Source organism: Melanostigma gelatinosum (genome assembly GCF_949748355.1).
Source record: "Melanostigma gelatinosum genome assembly, chromosome: 20".
NCBI lineage: Eukaryota > Metazoa > Chordata > Actinopteri > Perciformes > Zoarcidae > Melanostigma > Melanostigma gelatinosum.
Window position 1 is genome coordinate 11,175,792 of NC_136653.1, and position 22,694 is coordinate 11,198,485.

The following is a 22,694-nucleotide window of genomic DNA, read 5'->3' on the forward strand; positions in this document are numbered from 1 at the left end:
CTCGTCTATTCAAATAGCTTTTTATCACTAACATTTATACAACTTTACTGCTCTTCAGATCTGATCAGAGAAATATTGTAAAACTGTCATCAAAAGGCACAAATAATTTGAAGCTGGGTGAACAATGTTTCCTCTAGTACTTAGAAGCCCTGACGTCGAAGGCACGTGGTGTAGTCTGTGATACAAAGCAGATACCTGCACACATTTAAAGGAAGATGTACTGTAGGTCCAGCCAAGTCTCTGTATCTGCTACATGCTGTCAGCTCCTCAGACGTTCCCTGATATCATGTGTTTTAAAGAAGAGAACCAGATGCTGGTATGGAAGAGAACCAGATGCTGGTATGGAATAAGGCCTGGATTCAGGTTGTATATGGTTCATTTTGAGTTCAACCCTGCACAGCGAGGAAGCATATCCACACCGGTTAAAATAATACAGTAAATATTAAAAATCTTTATATTCCAACCGAGCTGACCAGGTCTTGATCATATCATAGAAACAATTAGGTGAGGTTTTTTGGCCATTAGTAATAGTGCCGTCGTCTTTTTCCTTCCTTTACCTCACGCTGTACAAAATGTGTGCGTTTGCCTCATCTGTAGCAGAGTAGCCTCATGTTCTTAGTAGTCTCATGTGGCCCGAGGAGGAGGGGCTTCTTCTGTGTCAGTGCCCGTCCTCACAGATGCCCATGCTCCAGAGCAGGGGCTGGTCCGTTGTCACGGTTACAGGCTTTTTGGGGTTTCCAGGGGCAACGGGTTCATAGGTGTTGGAGGTGCTTACCAGCTTCCCAAACTGCAGGACCTGGTTATCTGGACGGAGGAGACAGACACGTGATTAAATGCAGTAAGTAATGAGGTTCTACTGCACTTAATGGCTCCTTTAAATAGTGTAGTTCAATTATTCAGTGGGTAAGAGTAGCTTCTTGTTGTCCCGTGTGACTAGTTATCTTATAATCATGCACACTGCCGTCTGTATTTTCTGTTTGACTATTAATAAGGCAGCTACACGTCAAAGCCTTGTTGGAGAGGATGTGGTCTGGAGCGATTTGTGTCTCTGGATAACCAAAGCGAGGCGATCCACACGACTGCTTTATGTCCGAGCAAAGAAATTTGGGCCGAGCGAAGCAGTCCGGGGCCAAAAGGGCTCGCAGCCAAAACCGCACACATTCACAAAGGCCATTATGCCAAGGCCACTGAGCATACTCCCGCTTTATGGTTCCTGAAGTGCCAACAAATCCTCTCAGAGGGAATCCCTCAGCGGCCTCCAACAGGAAAGGTGACCGCTGAGTCAAATAAGACTTTTTCTTTGTTTGGTATCCTTTGCCAGCAGAGAGTGAACTCCACTTTTATGAGAGGAACATTTTAAATAAAGATAAAATATTTTTTATGCATTTTTCAACCACATGATGGGCACAGATCAGTAATTTAGCAGAATATCTAACCCTAAATAATCTCACTATCAAGACCTAATGCTTTACAGGTGAAACCGTGAGCTTTAATTTCATCATTATATTTTCTTTGTGCTCCATTGCTGCCGTTTCACGAAGGGACACAATCTGTTCACTCTCGGTTTAACAAATTCGATATGAACAAACTAAATGTGGTGATTTCCTTCACATAAAGCTGAAAGTGATTTGCCTGAACGGACACCGAGCCAACACTGACATCAAGTGGTCTAACCAGGAAGCTGAGGAGTGAGGGGGCGTCACGTTCCACCAGCGAGAGGCCGTCAATCACTGAAAAAGTGCTTTGTATTTTCTAAACTGCTAAAGATAACCCTCTTAACATTTAACAAATGAATAGCTCTAACTCTGTGGTAGAATATGAACGTTTGTTTGTGAGGAACGTATTCATGCGAAATAATGAATCCTTAAGGACAGTAACAAAACCATTAAGCCGTGCTTCAGCAGGCCCGGGTGGCAGAAATAGAAATGTGCTCGTTACCTTTTCCCATTAACAGTTACATTTATATACTTGCTCTGAACAAGCTGAGCTGACAAACACCCCGAAAGTGGAGCTGTCGGATCGTGGCTAATGTGAAAAAGGGCAAACTCACCTCAGGAGATTCATACCTGGGGCACTCTCCATTATTCATTCCCTATAATCTGTCACTATGTTCTTACAATCTGCAGCAAATTGAAAAGTGAAGTATTCCTACCCCACAGGTCAGACAATTCTGCTTCTATTGTGTTCGCGTTTTTTGTTTGTAAGACTTCACAGAAAAGACAGAAAGGGGGGGGGGGGCAGATGAAGTTTTTGTTTCTATCCGTCAATCATCTCCACCCCATTAATAACTCTATTTTATTTTCATTGGAGGGGATAGCATTGCCATCTGCGCCTATGAATAATTTGTGCCTGGACAAATGACCTTAAACGGCACACATTTGTGACTCACATTCAAACAATATTGTATAATATTATCATATCATATTCAAACAACATCACAGGTAACAGAGCCTTCATCTATTGTAATGTCTGTGCAGTTAAAATCAACCATGTAACATTTTACATATTATGAAGCAAAGTCACATCATACAGACGGATATACTAACACCACAGGTCACAACATAAGCGCTGCTTTACTCAGGTGAATGCAGTAATTACAGTACGTAGAATATGAAATGTTAGGTTTCATACACTGACTCAGGTCTCAAAGGCATTACTGTCGTAAAAGTGGAAATCATTAAAGTGAAAGTCTAACAACATTAGTTGCCAATGCAACTGTAGCATCAACATTTTTTGTGTGCATTGTATATTTTGATAAAATAAAATAGAGCTTTTATATATATACACACACACATTCTCTTGTGTAGAATAACAAAACTAATTCATCTTACATTCGGCAAACACTACGCCTGAAATATCACACTGTACAGTATGTTGCACACTGTCAACCCTAACCAATAACGTGATGATTGCATTGTTTCAACATCTTTTAGAACAAACAAAGGAAGGACAAATAAAGAATTGTATGAATATGCAAAAATCGTTTTGGTGCAATCACTTCATGCAAAAGCGAAATTGAACACAAAGGAACAAAGACTGGAGAGAATGAAGCGAATCATTTGTCCACAGGCGCCTGCACGCACATCAAACAAGGGACACAGAAAAGAAGCTATTCTGCTTCAAAGACTGCCACACAAGCACAGACCAGCTCGACTCACAACCAAGAGTAAAATAAGCTGGATGGGAAGTTAGGGTACTTAATAATTGAGTGAACACAGAGCCACAGCGTGGAAGAGAATCATTTCCGACTGCGTTAAAGTGTCTGAAGTTTTCACTCTGCAGGGGAATTTGTTTTCACCAGCTTTATACCAGCTGAGCCACAAAGTGAAGGAGTCGAGGCAGCTCGTGTAGTATTCTTTGTTATGCGTGAGGGCGCGTGCATGCTTTTATAGCACTCTTTGAGGAAATCAAAGGGTCCCGAGTCCTAATAGATACATATAAAGACAAACAGGGATCTCTGTGTAGCTTCTCCTGACAAACATCAATCAGCTTCTCATTGTGAGCACTGCGGTCCGACACAAACATGTCATTTCTGCTAACGGTGGAACCGTTTTGGTATTTGCCTGAACTAATTTCCCCATTTGTGTTTTATTCTGTGGTTCGAAGTGGGCTCAGTTGGAAAAGGGTGATGTCACATACATCTGTGCACCAATTAGAATTCAGCAATACTTAAATTAACAATCAACAAAAAAACAAAACTAATAAAACTAAGTTTAGACTTTACCAAATTTTAACTTTGATTTTTGCTGATTTAGCCGTGAACATTTAATGTCAAAGATACTGAATAGGCTTCCAATAACTCCTCAGTATGTCCCAATAATTTAGTAGCAATATTAATGTAAAACTATAATTGAAAAAACAAACAAAAATGTAGCTGCAACCAGTATCAGTGTGCCATAAATGGGCCTAGTAGGTTCCTCAGCAGGCTGCTAAAGCTGGATGGCTATAAAATGATCATACGATTTTCACCACAGCACACTGACTATATTACAATTAGAAAGGAGAAAACACAAAACACAAAAAATGAGGATGCCTTCAGGTGTAAAAAGTGATGGCTGGTGTAAATAACCAGACGACCACCAGAGGCAGCAGAGCACTACAACAAGGGAGCATTAGGATTCATGCTCAACAGGATGGCACCTACATTTACAAACACACATTATCCCCTCTGGCTGTCGCTCAAACACACATCCGTTTAAAAACATGCACCCACACACACCCACACACACACACACACACACACACACATACAGCACGTGCAAACTCTTTACCGTACAAAAAGCTTTCAGATGGCTTCATTAGTAATCCCCTCCTCAAAGCTGATACCGATCAATAACGGCCCCCGTTGCAAAGGCGACCGAAATGAGCGTCGCTCCCTCCAGTGATAACAATGGAGATGTTTGCTGCCTGTAATTGCATTTCCAGCGCCACAGCCGAAAGGGCCCGTCAGCTGTAAGTAGACCGTATTTACACAACAAATTACCCAGGAGAGAGGGTGGGAGAGGCTCACAGACACTCTGACTGCAGTGGACAGGTAGAGAGGGGAATTATGGGTGTTAGGGGGCATTTTTTTGCAAAGGAGAGAAGACTCTTGCTGCTCCATTTTTCCCTCTCGATGATGAATTGCAAACAGGTTCTCAAAAGACATGTTAAAAAGTTGCCGCATCAAGCTTTTTTTTAAAACACCAAATCATTAGAGTCAACTTATCTGTGATATGTTTGGGCACCGCCCATCGTGTGTTTTCTAAAGCTAAATCTACTAATCACTTGTAATGGAGGATGGAATTGTTCATTGACAGGAAAATGTGACACATCACACCGTTGAAATAACACTGAGCGAGTGACTGTGAGCCCAGGTACTCCAACTCACAACAAGCAGACCGTTTTCGCTTCCCATTATATCTGAATGTGTTTAACCGCGACTTGTCATCGAGAGGCAAATTGAACCCATTCAGTCAGATCCTCCTCTCCTTTGGACCAGTGTGCTATCAAATTTCATCACGCTTCACAGTGCGAGAGAGAAAATCGGCTTCTATAAATCATGTTTGTTCAATACTGAGCTGTCCAATTACTAAAACGAGGTGAACGTATGACCGTGGCTTTTCTTCTTTTTTTTTTGCACAAATCCTGCCCGTCTCTGGCCACCTTCGGAACGACTCCGTACATCATTGCAATGAATGGACGGTGCAGAATCTATATGTGTTCAGGGTAGAACAAAAGAGCAATAACATGAGAAATAATACACATTTATCGGGACAAAGTTTGATCGAAGGCCGGTTTCACCTCAACAATCGTGGGGGAATATCGAGTGAAAAACAACGATTCGTCTTTCAAAGACTTGAAATGAATGAGTGAGAAGCAAACAGTTGTCTGTTTGCAGACGGATGAGGGAAAGACTTCAGCCAAGTTATATCTCACTTTAACGGAACACAAGAAAAGATTTGTTCTGGGTTCACTGGTTGAGCCTTAAGACTTTTGTGTCGTTGATTCAAATCCTTTGAAGTGTGAAGAATGATCCCAACACGCGAAGATATTAGATATTACGGAACATGTACAAGCACTTCCAATTTCAGTTGTGGTAATGAAACTACAACGATAACAGGACATCTTGAATATCACTGATCTGAAAAATATGGCTATTCTATTGAAGAAATCATGCAGTGTGCATATTACACCGGCCTGCAACTCCAATAAAGTGTCCTTCATTTGCTCCAGCTGACAGTCTCCTTATATCCAAGGCTATTTACTGGCCATGGCACGAGCCAAGGCTTGCACCAGCAGTGTTAGCACCATCTGCTGTGCAATGATAGCCACTTCCATTAAATGTTGATGGCGGCTTTGACTGAGAGTGAGGTGACAAGCGCTGCTCTGGCTTAAGTTGACCTTCAGATAAGGAAACTGGCGTCTGCTGGGAAGAGTGGCATCAGTCAGTCAGAAACAGACGGGAGAGAAAATGATAGTAGGGGGGCGATTGTGGAGATACGCTGTTGTGTTTTTGTGCAAATGAATATCCTGACATGAATACTTGAGTATACCGTTTATTTGTCTATACATTAGAACGTAGCTGATGCACGTTTGGTCCCAAATATGCGAGTGTGTGGATTCCTCCTCTGCAGCTCCACTGGGGGTGTTCGCATGCGGTTCGCGTCAGGCTGCTCTTCATTCCCCCTCTGCCCCCGTGTGTGATGTGCACAGCGCCAGAAATCTACAGATCCATAAATAAAACCATAAAACAGCAGTTTTCCCTCCCGCTGCCACACAGCACCGCCACAGAATACATACACATTTCATTTCCCCTCGCTAGGACCTTGGTGCGATGGAGGGATGGAGGAAATGAGAGGAGGGGGGGGGGACGGGGGGGTTAAAGGGCAGAGAGTGGCGTCGTCATTATGCAGCAACGGTGTAGCAGGGGAAGAGAGTGAGGGTGAACATGTGTAGGAAGTGATAGGAAAGAAGGGGCAAGACAGAGAGATAAAGGAAGAGCAGATTCATTTATTTCGTCTGAATCCCCCGGAAAAGAATGAGAGAAAAACACGAGGCGAGAATACGGACAGAAAAAACATCGTCAGGGAAAGACAAGAGAAAAGAGATATGAAAAGAAAAGGAGAAGGTCAGGGTGTCAGCTTCTCAAGAAACAGAGGGAAGAGGAGAGATCTTACAGTGGAGATGTCTGCCTCTGGCTGGGACACTGGGTAAGACCTCACTGAACCACGTTTTATCAGACATTATCCATTTGACTGCAAGATAAAGTACGCCGCTTTACCTTTGAAAACAATCCTTTCCGATATTTAGAATGCCCGCTGAACACTGAAATCTCAAGCTGCACACACTGCAACACAGGACTTTAAAGGTCCTGTCAACATATTCTTAGATTCACATCAAAATCTTTTTTTGCTTGCGGTTTCACAACTACAGAATGGCATCCAAATGCCTTTACCAAATAGAAGTGCACGTGACCAAATCTGTTCAAACAGTGAGTGCAGCCTACATGCTACTCACACCTTCATGCTTCAATTGTCAAAATACGGTATACATGTACCCACTCACTTCATGTTCAGGGTACAACGAAAAATATGGAGCGTGCCGTGAAGTGCTTATTAAAAATCGATCTCATTTGCATGTCAATGTGTTTGTGGAGGCTTACGTTCCATAAACAGCATGTTCTCATCATCAGTGAGGGCGAGCTTTCTAATCTTGCCGAAAGTTTACTTTTAATTACGATTTTTCAATTGCTTCGGCTCTCTGCGAGACTCTGCTGCCGAAAATCCATCTGTGTTCACGTGTTTGCATTTTATCAAACTCAGCACCTGTTAGTGTTGGATGTGTGCGTGCGTGTCTAGTAACGCTCTGGGGTGTGTGTGTGTGTGTGTGTGTTTACAGGTGCTTGGAAATACCTCGGGAGGAGAATGAGCTCAGAAATCTCATCTGGTGGGTCATTTGAAGGTCTCCTCGTATCCTGATGACATTTTAAGCACTGTGTTTGGACCAGCATGTGTGCCAGAGCGGCTTTATCTATGTATTGAGTGGAGCATTTGGAAGGGCTGGCGACGGAGCAAGTGAGAAGGACAGGCGACGTATGTGGACACATAGATGAATGAATGGAAATGTGTGCATGTCTTTGGGTCGGACTCAAACCCTCATGCATGTGTCAGACTGTATGTATTAGGAGGGATACATCATAGAGTATGCCATTTGAGATCATGACATCGTACATTTCCTCGTAAAATGATTCGCTGTGATTAGATGTGTGGGACAAACTCAAATATTGTAGTATTTTAAACGATATTAACGAATTACCAACGTGGAGTCCTTAAAGTGCTATTCTATGACAACCGAACAAATTCTATTTGCTGACGAAGAGCTCAAGAACAGCTACTTAATGGTCCAAAGCTACTAAATATTTCAGAATTGAATGTGATGACAAAGCAACTAGATCCACTGTCCATTGTACTGGGCAAGAACATTTTCCCAGCAAGAGCCATTCAATGTATTTTCATTCGTCCGTGCCTCTCTATATACTGTGTTAGACGCGTAAACACAACCCCAAGCATATAATATCCAACTCTATTGTCTATTGTGATTATGAATTGGGCTCCGAGTGCTGCCAAAACACAGACGACCGACACTCAATACTGTGCCTGAACGCATCATCTGAAGACGCAATTGGTAGATTGCAGCTGCTGTGCTGCTTCCACAACACAGGCTGGAAAGACCTTGTGTAATTCAGAAGTCAACATTTGATCATGAGTTCAGTATTAACGTGTCAAACATTGACCGTCTTGTATTAAAACAACATGACGGGATGAATCCTCTCAGCCTATAGACACAAGTACGCATTTGATCTTCTGTAGCATTTATGGGATTTGGCATTTCCTTGAGCAATGCCATTGTCATACTTAAATACCACCCCCAATATTCAACAGACACATCATTTGGAACAGAGCTCTGGATCTGTGTATTAAAAACAAATCAATCAGGACTAAAGTCGAAATGATTAAAACCTGAAAGACCTGGTGTGCGTATGATTCAGTTTGTGCTTGTGTGTGTGTGTGTGTGAGAGAGAAGTGTCTGATGCTTGTTAAAGCATGGATGTATGAGCCTGATGATACTGAAGTTATGAGGAACAGGGTTGTAACCAGTGTTGTGGAGTACGAGCAGCTTATTTGCATGTTAAACTGAATGGAAACTTTAGCGAGGAACGCCTCATCAGCCTTTCTGTCATCAGTGGGCTGACAGCCATTGTTCATGGTTCACAGAAGTTTGTCTTGCTGTTTGTCACATAGATAACACACACACACAGAAATAAAACTAAGAGCACAATGAAACAAGTGCACACACACACACACACACACACACGCTACGCAGAGTTGGTTTGTGGATGGCAGCTATTCAAATTTGTTGGTCATTATGATCCACGCTAAGCTGCAAACATCATGACGAAGCAGGTTTTAACGTGCACAGTCACAAACAGCGTGCCAGAGGCCGTAACTCAGACTGTGTTGCTGCAGGATGAAGGCTGTTTAATATTAAGCCGAGTCACAAAGAAATGACTAGGGAGGTTTTCACGCACGCCAGCACATAATACACACACACACACACACACACACACACACACACACACACACACACACACACACACACACACACACACACACACACACACACGATAGTGGTTCTGTCAGTCACAGATGGACCCCTATGGTCTCACTGACCTTTATAACCATAATTATAATAATATAATAATAAGAGTCCTCGAAAAGCACACTTGGAGGAATTCCATCTGCTGACAATAGCTCTTGACCCACATTTACTTCTTGAGGAAGATAACAGATGGCAGCCAGTGACAGGCATAATGGGAAATGAGTGTTTTAAGAGAAAACATCACGCCTGAGCCATGTGTTGGTCATTCAAACTGGGGCTGCCATGCTTTTGACTGTGCTCCACATTATATTTCAAAACAAATGGAGTGTTGTGTGTGTGTGAGAGTTCAGATTAAGTGTATTTTCTTATTTTAAAGTCCCCAAATGTGATATCAGGTATAATGCAATGCATCAGCAGTGGTTCCCACCTTCAGTCAGAACAAAGGAGGAGCTCCGAGTACAGGTCACAATACAAGATATCATACACCTGTTATCCCGAAAATATCAGAAAGTCCTTTAACAATCATTGGCATAAAGTCTCTACAACAGCTGTAACAGCATTTTGAACTTGATCGAAAACCTGACTGGAAGACTTGACAAGTTGATGGCTTTTTTTTGACGGTTGATGATTTTAGAATTTTTGATATGGGCCCATAATTGCATTAGTGACGTGTCTTGATGACTGCAGTTTGAACATGTTTTGAAAAAGCCTGTTGGCAAAATATCAAGCCAGCAGAAGCAGATGTTGCATGAAGTCTTCCAGTTGTTTTTGTAATGGTTGGTCAGATAAACGTGTGTTATGGTATTTGAATCGATTTTCCGTGGACTCAGGAACAACACGTATCAGGTACCGGATATGGAGGCTTGGAGTGCTTGTCTGATTTTCTGAATTTTGTCATTGAAGAAGGAGGCAAACTCAGACGATTTGTTTTTAGCTTTTTGACACTCACTCCTTTCTATTCTTACCAGAGTGGCATTTCTCCATGGAGATCTTTCCTTCCACCTCAGTGGGTGCAATGGCATGAATAGCGTTTGTAATTTTACAATTTAAATCATCGACAAACTGATTGACTTAGACTCAAGAAATGGTGGATGTGGAAGAGAAAACCTGACAATACAGATTATAGACAGCAGTTCATCAGACAAAGGTTGCACTGTAGTAAACAAAATATCCATAAGATATATATATATGCTTGCATCAGAGGGAAAAGTTTAAAATGTGCATGACACTGTTATTTTAGTCAAACCAAGGCTAAGACGGCCAGAGACCAGACGTTCAATGAAGATAGTTTTATTGTGTTAAAAGTTGTCTGCCTTGTTTTGTGGGACAGGCTGTGGATGAAACGGAATGGATGCTACATTTGATACGTTTGCAGGATCGGTTGAGTGCTTCTTGTTTCTAAGCAGATTCACCATTCTTTTTCCGATTACCTATCAAGACAGGAACTGAGGAAGCTATCACCGCACAGGCTTGTCCTGGAGAGAGTCATGTGCAACGCCAATTTTATAAATTATGGGAGAAAGAAAAGACATCCGGTCCGCCGAGATCCTCCGATTGTCTGGTAGCACAAGACGAGGAACAAATGGCTGACCTGTTAAGGCAAAGTCCATCTGCCTTAAAAAAAGATGTCTGCGGTCCCAGAAGAAGTAAAATGCACTGAATGGACGGTACATGCAGTTGGAAGTAATGTGCTCAGAGACAACAATCTGCTGAATCTCTTAACTCTTCTGACTGGTGGTACAGGGCCACTGATAAACACCACAGCATTATGTTCTACAGATCAATAAAGTCCCGTTTCAGCACTTCAGACTGCTGTTTCACAACATGAATTGACCCTATTTGCTGTATGATGCTTTTTTATTCTTTCTGCAAAGTCAGAGACCATATCCAGAAGCAACTTGAACGGAGTGTTTATAGTTTAGACTTGAGATTGTAAACACATATCCTGCCATTCTTCTACAGTCATTTATTTATTGATATCTAAACACCAAGCAAGCCTCGTATCCTCTGGAGAGAACGCATTTTTACAATGCGTTAAGATTTGGCAGACCTAGAGAGAGTTTTGTCTTTGATACAAAGTTATGTTCCTCGGTTGGAGGCACTTAAAAAAAGAGCAAGAAAATGATTTAATCTTAGGCTTTGCACCAAGAGAGTTCCACATGCACAGGCCCTAAAGAGAAGACTGTTCCCAAGTTCATCACCTGTAGCCAGAGACAGGTTGGCTTAAAGTGTTGCAAACCTTACCGGGTATAATACATTATACTTCATATGCATATTTACATTCAAATGAACAGTTCCATAACCACATGCATTAGATATTCCAAGCATAAGTCATGCAATACCCATTTCAGCCACCGACACCAGCTTCTCTACCACACTGGAGCATCGTCACACAGCGGACGGTCCCGTGTTTGTGACTACACTTCCTCCAAGCCCCTTCCTGTATAAATTAAAAAGTGTTGTACCATTATTAATGGTACATCAAAAGGCCTAAAAAAGCCTACATGAAACCCCTTACCTTTCCATCACCCACCCACACCTGCTGTCTTTTCCTAAAATACAACATCAGCACGAAGGCTCACTTTCTATTCATGTCGAGCACTCGTCAGTGCTATTCACCATTTCAAACTGCACGGTGAATCTCATTACGGCTTTAGGTACAAACATGCACTCTGCATAAAACATACAACAATCAGTTTAACCTCCAACATATTTATGCAGTTGTTAGTGGGTTGAAAAACAAGGTCACTTTACGAGTCATTTAAATATGTTGCATTATAAATAACAACTTTAGTGGGCTAAATATAAAGCCATTTACAGTACATGCCGTGATTTGAATAAGCTTTTCCCTACAATTCATCCTTAGTGTGTGTGTGGGCTTGGCGTAAGGATAAGATGCCATTAATTGTTTGCAGAGTGTAATAGAGGAGCTTCGCTACGTGCTGACTGCAGCTATGGATGCTTGTTTCTGGTCCCCCTGATGCACGAGCTTCCAGAGAAAGAAGCACGATGCAGCAATGTGTCGGTGTGTGTTAAGGAAAAGGCATAATCACTTTGACTTCATGCGTTGGCCACAGTTTCTAAACAGGGAGGAAAAAAACGCAAAAAAAACAATACAGATCATTAACGTCCCAACTACAGTGCTTTGTGCATTTAATATGTAATATTCCAACGTGAATTGAAATACTCTGTTGCCATGTCAGTACAGTATAGGAGTTTGCCTCAGTGCAGAGCTGAATATATCTCCTGCTCTGCAAGATTTAATGACCAACTCTGCTAAACAGTATAATCAGTGTAAATAAATCCATAATGCTTGAGAGAGTGCAGAGCCAACCCCGAGTTCCCAAATAACTGCAGAGATTAATGTGGTTGAAAATGCACACGCATAAGCACAGTGTGATCAGAAGGTTGCTGTGCTGCAGAGCTGAGCATGTCGGTGGTTTCCAGTGGTTACTCCGTTCTTGCCTTCATGACTGCGGGGACTCAATGACACCCCTTTACGTAAGATTAATGTTACAGTGGTTATTTGCTGTGGGTGGTCCACTGCCACTTCTTTTCTGCAGGGGTAGAGCAAGGGCGATGGAATGCACAACAGCAAAGAAAATGAGCAGGGAAAAAAATAGAGGTTCGGGCTACTTAATGCAAATAAATCGGCAGGGGTCTTTAAGTGTTACTGCAGGCAACACCAATCAACAATCGGAGCCTGGCCGACAAGAGCTTGGTCAGGGTTTATGTTCCCGGGCATGACCAATCAGGAGCGCAAATAACTCACCCCTAATTTGCATAATCATTGGTATCAGCAACCCAGTTCGAGCTCCGACAGTAAAGGAAATGAAAAACAGCCTTAGCCGAGTCTGCCATTGCTTGTGCTCCAAAGATTTAAGCTTGCAAAAAAGTGCAACATATTGCATGTCTTCGAAATGTATGTTGGGACTAAATCAGGACCGTGTTTAATGTGAGATCCGCAATCATGCTCACCATTACTGACCCTGCCTCCCCTGTTATTTTATCTGTGTCCCTTCTTAACCCCCCAGAATAAAGCAGTAATGAACTGCACTTCCATGTTTGCAGGTGGAACAAGCACATGAAGCTCAAACCAAACACCAGGAAAGCTTCCGCAGATGGCCGGTGCATTATTTGGTCCAAGAACGGAACAGATGTACTGCCTGACATTTAGAATAAGGGCAATTTGAACAAACAAAACTAGAGACTTCTGGTGGAAATAAACAATGTTGCAACAGAGCAGCAGATCAGTGGTCCTAAACTGAACAGAGAGAGAGAGAAGAATTGAAAGAAAACCTATTAATAAATCTTTGTATCAAATAATGGCTACTGAGAAGTAGATGGAGAAGTGAACAGAGAAGAAGAATGCGCCACCTCTACAGTAAATTAGTAATAATACAAGAACCTGCTCAATTAGCATTGAGTACAAAAGCAAGAAAATTAGAAACTTTAATTATTAAATATAATTTCTGTATGCTTTCTTGAAGCTCAAAAGTTTGACAGCTGAATTCTTAAGACATTACCAGATACACATGAACACAGCCACCAGTTGCCAAGCCATCAAGCAGGCTGACTCAGAGAGAGGCGGAGAGTAATTACAGTTCTGCTAATTAAGACTGTAGTGTGTATTTAAACTTGAACTATGATTTGCACATTTTTACATTTGAAAACACAATAGAACACTGGATCTAGATCACTTCTTCAGCAGAGGAGCGTCCATCAGAAGAAGAGCACACTCCCCACCTCTCGGGTGACATTATTGGATCAGGGCTCCAAACCACAGCAGAGTCGTTGGAGCCAGAAACAGAAACCCTGAAGCATGTCCCGCTCTCAGGCAGATGTCACACGCTGCAAGAGAAGCTGCTGTCAAAGTCAGACCGGGGCAGGAGGAGCAGCAGCATCAGAGAGAAACCGACATCAACCACAAGTGATCGCCTCATTTGTCTTAATCGTCTCATTTAAAATTATTTGATTGGTTTTGGCAAAGCGCGGTAAAGCACACGAGGGTGCAGGGGAAGTAGGGTATCTTTTGCAATCATGTCACACTACCAAGACTTAAAAGGTACCCTGCAGAGTTTTTACACATTGTGTGCATCATTGAGGTCTCACAAACGTGTTCACTGCATTTCCTTTTGTGTAAAACATTTGCAGGGTGGATGTGAAACCTGCAATGCTTGCGTCCATGTTTACTACATAGCAGGCTTCTTTTTCCCCGTCTTTGTTGGCACATTAGGGTGTTTCTTGATACGTCACCTGTTGATCACTCAAACAGCATGAAACCATTGGCTGGACTGTGTATTGCATTACCCTTGTGTGCTTGCATATGCCTCCTTGTGTGCGTCCACAAGCACCAACAAAATGTGGACCAACACATAAAAACATTTCTCGGTAGCGCTAATAGTGGAGAAAAGCTCCAGAGGGAACCTTTAAATGAGTAGTTCTGGGAAATGCACATATTCGCTGTCACAGTACAAAAACAAATGTAGTGTAATATGCCATGTTGTGGTATTATATGGGGCTATGTGCTGGACTAATTTATTGGCCGTGCACATTCACTTCCTGGAGTTAATCTCTGCCAAGTGTGTGCGTGTGTGCGTGTGTGTGTGTGTACATACTAGCTCCTGCTAAACGCTCCCACACACGTCCCATCATGTTCCAAGATCTTCCACGTAGAGTTATTCTGGACACACCCCTCTCTACTTATCACAAATAACTGGAAGGGTGGGGTGCATAATGGTATATTACTGTGACATATTAACATGAATAAAAAATAAAAGAAATGAGGGGAAATTTTATCATTGAGGAATATTGCCCTGAGCTACTGTCCAAATCGCACGACCCATCTGAAAATACACACATATGCACCGATGCAGGCTCACTCATGTATGGACACTTAGACACAGGACAAGCAATATATGAGCGCACACACACGCAGAGACAGTATTTACTGACAGTGTCCTCGGGGGATTTCAGAACTGATGATTGAAAATTAATGTAACATACAGAAGGTGATATGGAGCTCAGCTGACAGTATCTAATAATGAGAGGGAGGATAGCAGGGGTGTCGGGCAGAGACGGGATTAGAATGAGAGCAAATTGGAAGGTACAAGGGAAGAGGGAGGAATAAAGTGAAAAAGGAAATGACAGAAGAAAGAAAGGGTCAATTATTACAGCGTAGTATGGGAGCAGTGCCAGATTCATACCAACTCAGGAGACCCATCTGTCTCCAACCGGCACTCTCATCACATTGCATTCAGGATACTATACCCAACATGCACTGCCCTCCTTCCTGCATGGACATTAGCACATAGCAGTCACTTCATTGAGCACTTCCCTCCTACTTTGTTACCTTTACTACACTGCAGTCACTTCATTATTTAGTAGTACACTCCCTTCCTTTAGTATCATTACCGCAGTGCAGTCCTTTCATTAGACAGAAGTCTCAACAAAGACTCTCTTGAGCCACGGCCATCCGTGGCTCAAGAGAGTCTTTCTACACAAAGCCTGTGCATTCATGCATTTATTTTAAATAGGATTTCTTGGTTAAAAAAAAAAAAACATGTTAAAAAAAACAGTACAAGTCTGCATTAAAAATCTGCTCGGAATATTCAAGTTTTAAGTGTGCTAAAAATATTCAGGCATCAACACATTAAGCTCAAACGTGCCTTTGTTTTTAAGATGCTGAATTAATACAAAAAGAAGCATAAACTGAAGCTGAAGTGTGGTCAGGGTGCTGCAGTCTTATTTACAGGCACAGCCGTGGAAAACATCAACTTACTAGACACACCAGCATGAGCAAGAGAAGGAGAGTTAGTAACTCCTGGTGTCAGTTTCAACTCTACTTTGCTTTCCAACCCTCACCAACTATCCCCTCTTACTTACTGTTCTTTTAAATGCCTGATTAGAAGTTAAGTCAATTGATCTGAATGACAATGATCTGCTAATTGCCTGCAGAAGGTTCTGAGCAGATTGCTTTTTCATGACCTCCAGGGCTTGACAGTGCTGCCGGCAGTATCTCCTTTCTCCTGGTGCTGGACCGATGGGCATCAACCCAAATGCTCCAAGGTTCCCGTGTAGTTGCTACTCTGGGGTTCACAAAGCTTCCTGGTACAAAGAGGAGCACCTGGTGACGAAAATCTAAGGAGATTCTTAGTATTTTGATGATTTTCCCCTTACAGTTAAGACAAGATCCTGGTAAGGAGGATTTTTAAGACAAAGAGGTCGGAGAAATATTATTCAAACGTTCAAAACCACCCACCCAACACAATAACGCGATATGATGCCAGAACACTAAGATACTTGGCAACTGGAAATATTAAACAGTGTTTGCTGGTTCATAGATTTACATGCAGACCAACTACTAGACTGGCCAGCAATAACAGAAACTGATGAAAGATGAGCCATTTTTCTCCCATTAATATCAAATAGATTAAGATTAAGATGGGTTCATTTTTCTCTTTTGGATCAACCAATTACATCTTTTTAAAAGAGCTCAAGCACAGCTCTGTCAGCATACATGTGTACTGTGTCTGATCTAATCTCACAGCAATATAAATTATGAATCAACAGACATAGAAAAAAACAAAAACAACGATATAATTAACTTAGGCCAAGGGTAATTCAGCTCATCATGCACACTCCCTTGGAGTACAACAACCAAGAAAAAAATTTTGCTCAATAACAGACTACTCATTCCAAATTTACGCTTTGGTCCACATGAATCATTGCAGAATTTTATTCTTCAAAGCAAAAGTTGAAACAAGCTCTGGATGTAAGCAAAAAGTTCCCTTTGGGGCAACACGACTGTAATGGCTGACAGCCCAAAACTCTCTTTATCGAAAGATCATGTATTTTTCATCACAGAACGACTTTGAACCCAAGTGTGGGGGATCACTTTAATGGACGTCTGAAGAGACTTGGTGTCAGAGGGACACAGAACTGACTTGGGCCCCTGAGCAAGTTGCATTGAAAACCATGCACAGACACACATTTTAATAGTTTTATAGAAAATGCACAAACAAACGAAAGATGGTATTACAGTATGCACTGTTGCTGTATGACGTTGCATACATACTGTCAGACATGTGAGGACAAAAAGAGATATTCCTAATTTTTGTTTCGTATTTTGGGCCTTCCGCCCAACCCCAATGGGAAATCATTAGTTCCAGCTTTCTAAATATGCATATGATTAATGATGCATCTTGTTATCACTGGCTAATCTGCATAGGACTCTCATGTATAAAGACTCTCTCATTACCACTCAGAAGGCCATCTCACAGGTGTGCTGAGTAAATACACACACACACACAGAAAAACAAGTTCATCAACGGGGCTTGAGGTGCACACACAAACACACAGATAGACTTGTTGAAACAAGCACGGCGACAACAGCGTGCTCCCTCAAGTGTAGAGACCCAGAAGCATACAGACATGCACACACAGACACAGAGTGGACACCAACCAAGAAGCAGACAAACCCACTGACAGAAGGTCCAGGTTCCCCTCGCACTGGTGGCAGGTTGGTCTGTGCCAACTCATTAAGAGCACAGCTGGCCATAAGGCTTAGAGACGGGTAAGACCACAGCGGTCGTCAGACGGGTGTCTGATTGGATTTCCATACAATGTTCAAGAATATAAAAAGCTCACTGTGGCATGCGTCCCCCAATATGTGAAACGAGCCGAAACAACTGGATCGTATCACGCATGTTGAAATTTCAGTGGAAGTCGTTTGCTCTGTGAACGCAAATGTATGTTTGCGGTATTGGCAGCTCACGGTAATGTTGAGACCCTTGATGTTAGATTGCCCCTTTGATATCTGCAATGTCCTCTGCTTCACTAGAGACCTGACACTTGTATCTTCAGGCAACATGCTGCCACCAATCAATGTATAGTATCTTGGTTATTTTGGACCAATTTCACCTGCAACATAACTAGGAGGGAGCCTAATGAAATGCGAACAGAATGGTTCCCAAGGGGCACGTACGATTTAAAAGAATTGACGAACAACATTCACCAGTGGCGCTGTCGTACACGACATGTACTTACAGTTCGCTTCTCTCCACAGGTGAAAACCCTTTGACTTAAGAATCATCAAACCTCAATCTGAAATTATGTCTATTTGCAGGATAGTCGTATTAATCCGAGTCAAGAAGGAAGAAGTGTGTTTTTAAAAGAGACAGTTTGTTTTTCGTTTGAATTAATATTTGTGAGACAAAAGAATTCAATTCTTAAGAAAAAAAGTTTTGCACTTAATGTGTCAGAGGGATAAAAAAAAAATATATATATATATCTTCTTTCCTTCGCCTTCAAACAAAGTAAAGTAACAAAGGAAGTTGGAGACTAATTATTGGCTTTAGAGCATCAATCCAATGCTGAAAGTGAAAAGAAAGAGACTCACTCAGGTTCCACTTCAGTCCAGTAGTGGTTGTTTGGCAGGGTCCACCCACTGGAATGAGGCTGCACCAGTCACCCTCCAGGCCAGTGTTCACCTGTAGTCTGTGACCGCCCTGCTGACACACAGCACATGTGTTGTGAGTGTGTGTCTGTGCCACAGCTGATGACAGGTGGAAACAATGTGATAGGGGAAGAAAAAAAATTAAAAAGAGAAAATAAATGTAAGACTTCTTAGACTTTTCCAGCCCCGAATGAGAAACTGAGCTTCTCCGCCCAGGGACCAAGGCTCATTAAAATAAATGATTGCTCTTGTCAGAGCTGAAACCCATTTTCAGTTCCTGCTCACACTTAAAAAAAGAAACTTTGCCATTTTTAATTTTAGTTCATTTTACTGTGTCACAGGGACACATGTCAACATATTTTTAAACTAATAGCACACACTAAAAGCATCATGAATGCTTCACTTCACGTCATTGTAGCTCATAAAGAAAAGTATATAATGACGATGGGGGAGGATGGTTGACTTTGTTTGTATTCTTTTCCAATGATGTGTGAGGAACAGATGTTTTTGAGGTCCAATGAAGTCTTTCTATGACAATAAATATGACAAACATTTCAAAAAGTCACAGTATTCCTTTGAGAAACTAGAGCGTCGAGGGGGAAAAAAAGCATCACATAGTGTAGGTGCAAGGTAGTGTCAGACTCTTCAGGCTGAATGACTTCAGGCATCTAAATGAATCAGACAGACACAGACAGGCACACTCAATTCTAAGAGTTGGAGCGTTTGGTCTTGAGGAAACATCCCTGAGGTTGTTTTCCAAACATAAACACAGTCTCTCTTTGTGTAACTGTGTCAGGGTGAGCGTGTGTGAGCAACAGAGAGAACGGCAAACAAATGCACGTGCACCTGCATTCCAGCGCACACAACTCGGGATAACAGTGTTCCTTTCTGGTTGTGGAGCTATGGCCGCTAACTGCAATAGCAACTTGTTAGCCTGAACACAGAGAAGAGGGATGAGAATGGAACTCTATGGGGAAAGTTGAATTTTAAAAAGTTACCTGGTTAAAACTACAGATGTATGTCGTCATCGGGTTTCTATGTGGATGGTGTTCTTCAGCTGACCTTCACTAAGACATGCAACTATTAGATTGGAATATTAAATGAAAGGTCATTAAAGTCATTTCAAAATAGTTTGAATGTTCTTAACGTTCTTTGTAAAGATTTGATTTCTATAAACAAAGTTGAGATGTTTGTATCGTCGTTGTCTTGTCAAGTGCAGAACAGACAATCCTGGGTCAGTTCTTCAGCTCATATTTATATTTATAGTATATTTGAATGCCACATGGTTGCTATCTTGGGATGCGTTACCTTACCTCAGGTAACACACTTTATCATTTAAATCAGCTCTTGCACTGACAACTTTCACTCTGCTAAAGGGCATCAGGTAAACAAGCTCATACATATGACCTGGAGAGTGTGTGTGTGTGTGTGTGTGTGTGTGTGTGTGTGTGTGTGTGTGTGCTTATAGAGTGATTGATAGCGTGGATTGGGCCGACACAGCGCTGGGAATTGTTTGTCTCACAGAACTGAGAACAGGCTCTCTCAAGTATCTTCAGGGGATGGGACACTAACTTGAGTAAATGTGACGATGTGACTCACAAGAAGAACTAACAAAACACATGAACTCAATGCAACTTTTTCTTTCTTTTTAGATTCAAATTTAGTGAATTTAGCGTCACCTTGAGATCTAGACTGATTAAAACATCTTCTTGCCGTGTAGGGACGCAGCATAAACAAGCCTGAAGCCCTTGCCGTGTCCCTTGCCATAATACAACAGAAGACGTGAGACTTATGCAATGCCGTGAGCCAGCTATGGAAAACGCAACATTTCGGCATTTTCCCAAAGATAGCATAATCACACTTTGACAACCCATCTGGGAAACGGAAGCTAAAACAAACAGACACAACCCTGATTAAATCATACTACGTCTGTGACTTAGACATGCACCGACTCACTCAGGAATGAAGAAGTAATGCCTCACTCATTTTCTAAAATCTGCATGTTGAATAAAATGATGAAACTATAAAGTAGCTTTAAGGTGATATCAGCAATATGTTCGGGTGACATAGTCCCACTTGTCAAAATGTGCAAAATGGACACAGCTGTTAAAATACTGTATCTGTGGTCTTAATTTCTTTTGTGTGTTTGTGTACAGAACATGCACAACTGTGTGTGTGTATTGATTGAACCACCAGATCCCAAAGCTAAGCACGTAACGAAGCAGTGATTGCGTGGAATACGGGTGGTGAGGATATTTGGCAAAAGTTGTAAACACTTCAATTACAGATGTAACTGGAACAAATAGTACTGGGTCTTTCGAAGGTTGCGTTCACCTTCATGTACAGGCGTCTGCGTTCATCAGTCGCTGGCGAATTGGAGCTGCGTTGACAAACGAGCTTAATTTACCCACACTGAAGTAAGATTAATTGGAGGTGTCGAGGTATGAAGCAGCAAATGACAACGCGCCTTTGGAATAATGGCATAAGTGGTAAATATAAATGGCATAATGGAATAAGGTGGGGAGAGAGTGCGTGATAGAAAGGTTTACTCAGAGCATTACAAGGTGTCATCAGGAAGTGTGACAGTTAGTTGTTTGTCCTGAAGATTCTGCAAATAAACAACATGGGAGAAAAAAAAAGAAAAAGAGCAGCGTGTGCCCCAAATGGCATCAGCTCGGCCCACTTGTAAACTCAATCAACTGAGGAGCATGAGAAAGTGGCTGGCATTGAGGAAAAACAATTTGCGAGCATCAAAAGAAACTCTCTCTCTCTCTTGCGCACAACAGCAAATTGGGGCACCATAAGAGCAGAGACGAGTGTGTGTGTGTGTGTGTGTGTGTGTGTGTGTGTGTGTGGTGAGGGGTTTTATTTAACAAAGAAACAAAGTGTTCAACACTCCAATCAAGGTGGAAGCAAAGCAAGGGAAAGAAGAGTTTTGAGAGAGAACAGAAAATGAAGACAAGGACCGGGGAGGGCTGATTAGAAGGGGTATGAGTTGGAGCAGCAGAGCGACTGTATTTAAAGATGGATCTTTATATACAGTCAATGGTTAGTCTAGTGCACATGTGTCAAACTCAAGGCCCGCGGGCCAAATCCGGCCCGTCACGTCATTTTATGTGGCCCGCAAATCCACCAGCAAAAACAAAACAAAAATAAATTCTTTTTTTTTTTTTTTTGGAAAAATTAAAAGTTAGACTTGAAAATAAAAGTATCCCCATGGTCAGAATTATGAGATATAAAGTTGAAATTATGAGATAGTATGTTGTTTGTGTACCGACATTAAAACTATCGCAACAGGTGGACAACAGGTGGGCAACAGCCCGAAAAGAGGTTTTCCAACGATTGAAAAAGATCGACAAATAATCCCAAAATGTCCACGAAGAGAACAATTGATGCAAAGGGAAGAAAATGTAATGAAAGATGGGAAAGCGAATACATGTTTGTGCTTCAAGGAGAAAAACTGGTCCGTCTTCTGTGTTATGAGGCGTGTCGGTGATGAAGGGTACAATTCATGTTGGCAGTTTGACACCAAACACGGAGCTGAATTTAGCCTCCAAGAAAAACATCAAATTGTCCAAGAATTAAAAGGCAGACTGCAATCACAGCAGAATATATTTACACAGCTACAGCCCAGTGCATGCTAAAGGTATGTGAGCAGAGCTCCGACCAGATACAGACTTTTACAAATGTCAGTTTGTGAAGAAACACCATCGCAGACCGAGTTCATGAACTAGCAGCAATCTAACAACACAGCAGCTAAGAGACGAGCAGGTACTTGTGTTTCTAATTAACTGTTGATGAAAGCAGACAACACGGATACAGAGCATCTACCCATGTTCATCACACCTGACTCTCAGTGAGCAGCTCTTGGATGAAGCTGCCATGCACAGGACGACGACAGGGAGGAACATTAGTGATGCAGAGAGGTGACACAAACAGCTTTGAACAAAGTTAATGTCATAACTCGTGTTTGATATTTGTCTTTGTTATTTTCTTTAATAGTTTGATCTTTGATAGAGTCATGTGGGTTTCTTAACCCTCAATTAAAATGATTTATGTTATAACTACAGAAATGTGTTTAAATATAATTTTTCAT

At 41.8% G+C, this 22,694-nt stretch overlaps 1 protein-coding gene across 1 annotated transcript in view; it reads right to left on the reverse strand.

The window, feature by feature from the left end:
- Positions 1-28: 28 nt before the first annotated feature.
- Positions 29-22,694, reverse strand: part of tpk1 (thiamin pyrophosphokinase 1) — a 60,056-nt gene continuing 37,390 nt past the window's right edge. Inside the window, exons 8-9 of the mRNA XM_079292307.1 lie at positions 18,542-18,650; positions 29-804 (exon numbers count right to left, since the gene is read on the reverse strand). Coding sequence (XP_079148433.1) covers positions 659-804; positions 18,542-18,650 — 255 coding nt within the window. The 3' untranslated portion in view covers positions 29-658. The remainder of the gene's footprint in view (positions 805-18,541; positions 18,651-22,694) is intronic.